The sequence below is a fragment of the Lepisma saccharinum genome, chromosome 22 (assembly GCF_977018435.1).
Source record: "Lepisma saccharinum chromosome 22, izLepSacc3.1, whole genome shotgun sequence".
NCBI lineage: Eukaryota > Metazoa > Arthropoda > Insecta > Zygentoma > Lepismatidae > Lepisma > Lepisma saccharinum.
Window position 1 is genome coordinate 63,549,869 of NC_139250.1, and position 7,280 is coordinate 63,557,148.

Here is a 7,280-nt window from a genome sequence, read left to right on the forward strand (position 1 = left end):
CTTCACCCTATAATTAGATTCCGGTAATAAAATAATAAAATAAGGGATGGAGGAAACATTAGTTTCTTTAATAAAGCAATTTAAGGTGTGCAGGTTATTGGCCTACAGCACCCGAGCTTGGTGGTGAGGCTGCCACCTGAAGCATCCAAGCATGCTGTTTTCTGTCAGGGTTGTCTCCCTTAGCCTTCGAAGATCCCTCTTCACCACAAGGCAGTGGTTCCCTTTTTATTCAATCCCAGAAGGGGGATTGCCTCTTTCGCCTTCTGCGCCGTACCAAAGGACTCCTTCTCCGCCACATCAGCCGTTGAGGTCTTCGCCGTAAACCCTGGCAAGGGGCCCTTACAAGGTGCTACCATCCGGAGCCAGATGGACCAAGTTTTTTTTTTTTTTTTTTTTTTTTTTTTTTAAGATGTATTACTCCTCTTGGTTTTCCGCCTCCTCCGCCGTTGAGATGGTCATTCATCTTCTTCCGCCTTTGGAGCCGTTAGGTTGCTTCTTAGTCTGCTGGCTCTTCTTGCCAGCCTTCCCAGCATGGGTGACCCTACCAGTAACAATGCTACCGCCGGTTTCGCCTGACAAATCATTAGAGCACGCAAGTCCCACCACCAACTACAAGGTCATGCAACCACTAGGTGGGGTTCAGCGTAAATAACCATCGATTATATAACAAATGCTAAACAATTATATTTTGATAATTTACTTTTACTACTTGGTAAGTGTTTCCGGGTGGGTCCGGACCCCCTGGACCCCCTAAATACGTCCTTGTACGTTATGTTCTGAACAAAAATAATGCAAAAAATTTGAATCACGAACATTTTTGAATAGGGCAATTTACTACTTCAAAAATAGCTACCCTAAGTGTTTTTGTGCTCTCCTGAGAACCAATGATTTTCACATTCGTTACTTCAACGTGCTGATGACGAATGTGGCCGATCGAAAGCAATAAATTACAACAACAGCAAAATCATCCACATAAATATTTTATACAAACGGCTAAATATAGCCCATACTCACAGTTGAATGTAAGTTACATTAGGCCTATAGGCCTAATAATATCCTTACAGCACAAAATCCTATTTTAACCATTGTTCATTGTTACAGGACACCAAGATGTCCTACAAATACGTCAGAAAATCTACACAACAGTCGAGGAATGCGGAGGTGATGCAACATGCTATAGAAGCTGTAAAAAGAGACAAGATGCCATTTGCTACTGCAGCGAAACAGTTTAATGTTCCAAGGAACACCTTAAAAGGAGAGTTCTGAATAAAAATCGTGATGCGATTGAAGATAAGAAAATTCTAGGTAACTACAGACAGGTGTTTACTGAGCAACAGGAAATGGAACTTTGTGACCATATATTTGACATGGAATGACGATTCTACGGTATTACCCTAAATGACTTACGGTACTTGGCATATTCTCTTGCAGAAAAGAACAATATTCCTCACGCATTTAGCAAAGAAAAGGAGATGGCAGGCAAGGATTGGGTAGCTGGCTTCAGGAAAAGGCACCCTAACATAACTCTGAGAAAACCAGAGGCTACATCCATGGCAAGAGCCCAAGGTTTTAATAAAACTAATGTCAACACATTTTTTAACATTCTTAAAACAGTGCAAGACAACCACTTCCATCCTGCTCATAGGATATACAATGTCGATGAGACTGGCCTTCTGACTGTTCAAACTCGCAACTCAAAAGTATTCTCATTGAAAGGAAGAAGGCAGGTCAGGGCAATAACTTCTGCACAGAGACTCTCCACATTTGCAGTCTGCATATCCACTTTCATTCCTCCATTTATTATATTCTCAAGACAAAAAATGAAAGCAGAGCTTACAGTTCCCCCTGGATCTGAGTTTGCCTGCAATCCCAGCAGCTGGATACAAACAGATGTCCTTATGCTGGCCTTTATTGAAAAGGCCAGGGAAAATCACACAACACTGGTATGCTTGCATCCCCAATGTAGCCATAACCTGCAACCACTGGATGTGTCCTTCGTGGCCTCCTTTAAGGCATATTACATTCAAGCTTGTGAGAAGTTCCTTCGGAACAACCCTGGAAGAAACATGACACAGCTCCAAATTAGTAAACTTCTTGGAGAGGCATTTTTGCATGCAGCAGTTCCTGCTACAGCTATCAACGGGTTTTGTAAGTGTGGGATTTTTCCTTTGGACCCCGATGTGCTTTCTGATGCTGATTTTCCAGCTGCAGAAGTGTCTGACATTCCGATGAACCTCCAAAACAATGATCTCAATGTTGCCGAAGACGAAGCAAACTGTGAAAATGCACTGGATGAACATGGTAAGTGGCAGGATGAGTGATGAGTTTCTGTCTTCCGACGCTTCGAAAGTCAGAGAACTCGAAATTCTCACTCTTTGGAGTGAGTTTCTGTTCCATATCCTAGTGTGAGTGTGAGAGAAGATCTTGCATTGAAAGCTTCACTTTGCACCTCTGTGGAAAGGTTCCAGCTGCATAATAATGACACATCCCTACAAATTAGCATTCTCTAAATATTCAACAGCTCAAAACAAAGCAGCAAAGATGAAAGCAAACCACAAACTGACCTAACTAATAAACCTTTTAGTTTCATATCCGTGTGATATTTTAATAATTATTAAGTGTGATAAATAAATACATGTGTGTTATATGTCAATTTCAGAGATAATCTATTTGCATAGCCATTTCTTGTTTCCAAATACTATTTCTCTAGCTTAAGTCGGGAAAATCATCTCTCCATTTTATAAGAAAAATGTATTATCATATTCTGTTCCATAATAGTAGACCCTGGCTGCTGAATGGTAGACAAGGACATCATGATCACGTGTTTGAATCCCGGCCTGGGCATGCCATTCACAGCGAGTGTCACTTCATCCTCATCGTTGCAGACAAAATTGAGAGAAAAACGACGCTAAATAACAAAATAATAACACAATTTGTGCCATAAGAGATGCATTTCATCTTCCACAAGCTATCTTGCTTTTCTGTTAAGAATGCAATGTTTTCTTTACAAAGACTGCCTGTATATTCTGGCATGATGGCTACGGGCGAAAACATCATGGAGGAATCTAGGGCTTTGAAGTGGGATGAAGTTCTCCTGAGCTGTTGAGAGAGCTGGATCTTTGTCCGGAGATAGAAAGCATTTCTACCATCTTGCTCCTCAGAAACATTTCTCTACATTTTATTTCATGCAGTAAGGCATTCTATACTGGCTTCCTTGCAAAGCATTATGTGTTTGCCTACAGGCTGCGAAATCCTGGGGGGACAGGCGGATTTCCCCCCACCAACAATCTTGACCTCAAAAATCCCCCACGAAAATTTTTCCGGGGGCGGAGAGTTTTTCTTGTAACAACTCAGCATACCACACCACTGCCTTCGCGCGTTGTTCAACAGTCGCCATTTCAATGTATGCGGCCGTGGCGCTGCGTAGTGAGCAAACTGACAACTTCAAGTCATGAAAACAAAACTTGAAGATCTGGCCTTTCATTTGGTGTTACAGTTATTTCACAATTCATCGTACTTCGTTCACAGTAATTAATTGAAATGAGGGAGATTTGAACGGAACACCCAGTATAGGCAATTAGTATTTACTTCTTATACACTTCCCTACGGATAATATCGAAAACACACAAAAGAGTGAGTGCAGAATGCTTCCTCTCTTTTTCAAGAGATTATTACTCTGTCTACACCAATAACAATATGCATGCAATAAAAGAAGAATGCAAGTCAAATATAATTATAAATTATAATAGTTTTGTATTAATACAAAAACTAAACAAAAGCTTGTACATAACAAAACTATTTCGTATTTTATTGAAATATTTAACCAGTTACTAAAGGAATTAATTTGCTACTTTACACATATCTGATATATATAAAAGTAACTAATTAATGTGTATTTAATAATAATGTTTTTTTAAAACATTTAGTAATTAATTGACTGTTATATTTAATAACGTTATAAATATCATATCATAATAATTTATGTATGTAAGTATATGTGTGTGTGTGTGTGTGTGTGTCTATATATATATATATATATATATATATATATATATATATATATATATATATATATATATATATATATATATATATATATATGTGTGTGTGTGTGGTGTAGATTAAGATCTTCTTCTACCTCTGTTTATACACTTTGAACATACATTCTTATTGACATTTGTTTGTGAAACCTTCATTAACATTAACATATGAAAATGATTATATTTACTAGTAGATATGACATTTTTTCCTCTGATATTCTATGAGTACGAATAACAATGTTACATACTGTATTTATGAAACATGCTTACATTTATGTAGAAATTTCAGTGACAAATGCAGGACCCAACCCAGACCTCTGGCATACTGTGCCATTGCTTTTCCATTGTTATACGAGTATATATACAGGGTGATTCAAAACAATGTTAACACTATGAGAGAAATAGAAAATTTGCTTAAAGAAGGAAACTTTGCTGCAATGAGAGGAATTTATTCATGTTTAGTGTGTTATACGGTATGTTTAGTTGGGTTGGTGTTTTAGTCTACTTTATGCACAGTAAGGCTAATCGGGACTGAACCTACAGTTTAAAGTGAATCCGAACCACTAAGTGCCTCCACTGGGTATTGAACGGGGGACCCCTTGATCACAGCACTGCCCCTGCTGTTTAGTGTGGGACAGTCTGTGCAAACATGAGTGTTACGATAATTTGTTCGATATAATTCAATCAAAGAAGTAGATGGTGAGAAGTACATTTTCTATTTCTCATATGGTGTTATCATTTCTTTTAATCACCCTGTATATATATGTAAACAAAAACCTGTAAGTGGTAGTTTCCTTAATCATTCCTTTTCACCATTTTTCACATATCTCAGTTTCTTTCATCGAGTCCAACGCCTCATTTTTTGATGTCGTTGCTTTACCACGTGTAGAATTCTGTCAGTGCTACCACAATGGGATATATTGCCTTTGAAACACTGGTGTCTTGATGTCGACCAGGCAAAAAAAATACTCATCCACTGCCTACCAACCGAAGAGCACTCTACTCACCATGGTCACTACAGCCACCATCTAGCAGGGAAAAACCATCCTACTATGTTCATTCCTGATGCTGGCTAGCCATTGAAAACCATCTACTCACTACAGTGACTCTTGCCACCATCTACTGCCCAAAGACCACCCTACTCAATACGGTGACTTTAATTGCTGCTTAACAGCTAAACAGCAACCTATTGACTAGAGTGACCTAGTAGGTAAGAGCACCCTATTCACTACGATGACTACAACAGCTGCCTACCAGCCAAAGACCACACTACCCACTATAGTGATTAAAGCTGTCACCTACTAGCGAATGACCACCCTGCTCACAATGGTGACTCGTTACCACCAACAGCCGAAGACCTCCCTATTTACTACAGTGACTCCACATGCTGTTCTTCTTCATATGGCACTACAACTCTTGGAGAGTTTTGGCCAGCTCAACAATATTGTGCCACTGCTCTCTATGTTTTGCTTGTCGTCTCCAATTTCTAACTTTCATTCTCCTCAAAGAGAGCCTCGGCTACTGGGCGGGTCGCAGGTGGCAGATAGCGAATGGCCACCAGATATGGTGGGCAGCTGCGAATAAGGTGATGCCAAATAAGCAGTCCCGGACTGAAACGGTGGTGCTATCAGGGTCTGGCCATAAAAGCCAATAACAGCAGTAGGACATGGCATGACGCCATTAAATAAGCACTGCCTCTGCTGCCTTGCAGGGAGAGGAGGGATCCTCAAAGGCTAAGGGAAGGATACCCCAACAAAAAAGCAAAGGGTAAAAGGAACTCTAGGCACAGAGAAGCCAATCCTTCTATGGCAGGCATGTCAAACACGCGGCCCGCGGGCCGCATGCGGCCCTCGATATATTTTTGTGTGGCCCCTTTGCTATTACCTGTTTTTAAGTAGTAGAGCCTTCAGATGTAGTAGTTGCTAAAATATCTGTGTTATTATATAACACGATGTGAAATTTTGAAATTTTACTCGTTTTCCTCTTGGACAGGATATACCCGTCGGTAGGTGAAAAAAGGTGGTCGTGTTGCATTCTTGGGGTGGAATTGGAATTTAAAATTTTGGGTGCGTCAGCACTAAGGCTATTTCGCAATTGTCACATTTTACGGGGTTCAGCCCCTTATCGTTACACATAACAACTCCAACGTTGCATAACTAAAATCATAAAATATTAAAATCTTCTGACTTTCGTTAAAAGCTGAGTTTGTAAAGGAGCACTCAGCACAAATAAGGACAAAACACAGGGACAACACAAACAAAATGATACTGGCCCTGAAGCCAGTCGCCAGAGCCTCGTTAGTCTGCAGTCCACGGTGTACTACGTGGAAGTGAGGTTGACTATTGGGTGCACTACGTGGAAGGAGCACCCCTTACACCCCTTATTGGGTGGTTGACGAATGTAGTGTAGTCGGAGTTGATAGCTAAACACTCAAAACGTTTTGCCGAAGGCGAGTTTATTAAACGGTGCTTGGTAAAAGCTGCTGATATAGTTAATTCCGCAAGTGTAAAAGCTTTTCAAGGCATTTCACTATCCCGCAATACGGTTGCTGAAAGAGTAACCGAACTGGCCTGTGATTTGAGTGATCAAATTAAAACAAACGTGTCAAATTTCATTGCTTATTCCATCGCTTGTGATGAGAGTACAGACATTGGTGGTATAGCTCACTTAGCTGTGTTTCTTCGTGCTTGTGATGAGGAGATCAACATTTTCGAGGAGCTATTGGACATTGTACCGTTGCATGACACTTCTACCGGTGAGGATATATTTATTGCTGTTCGTGAACTTTTGGGGAAGTATCATTTACGCTGTCAAAGTTATCCTGTGTAGCTACGGATGGTGCCCCTTCAATGACGGGAAAAAACAATGGTTTTGTGACAAAACTGCAAAACGAATTTCGTGAAACCTGCGATAAACACATGTTTCATCATGTGCATTGCATCATTCACCAAGAGGTCTTGTGTTCAAAAGTAATCAACATGGAAAGTGTAATGAAGCCTGTGAAAAAAGCTAATAACTTCATAAGATCCAGTGGCTTAACCAGCGACAATTTTCTGCTTTCTTAGCAGATTTAGAAAGCGAATATTCTGGAGTGCCCTACTACACAGAAGTGCGCTGGCTATCGTATTCTATGGTTCTTGAAAGATTCTGGAACTTGAAAGATGAAATATGCAAATTTTTGGAAATGAAAGAACAAGACGCCAGCCTTTTTTCGCAACCAACGTTGTTACAAGATCTTTC

General features: G+C 40.1%; 1 protein-coding gene across 1 annotated transcript; it reads left to right on the top strand.

The window, feature by feature from the left end:
* The first annotated feature begins 1,472 nt into the window (after positions 1–1,472).
* LOC146004896 (uncharacterized) lies at positions 1,473–2,321 on the top strand. The gene has a single exon (XM_083143924.1). It carries the CDS (start codon positions 1,473–1,475, stop codon positions 2,319–2,321), a length of 849 nt encoding a protein of 282 aa, XP_083000050.1.
* Positions 2,322–7,280: the final 4,959 nt, after the last annotated feature.

Bases quoted from the DNA above. Each gene is read 5' to 3' on its own strand.
- LOC146004896 (XM_083143924.1), top strand. From the start codon at position 1,473: ATGGCAGGCAAGGATTGGGTAGCTGGCTTCAGGAAAAGGCACCCTAAC.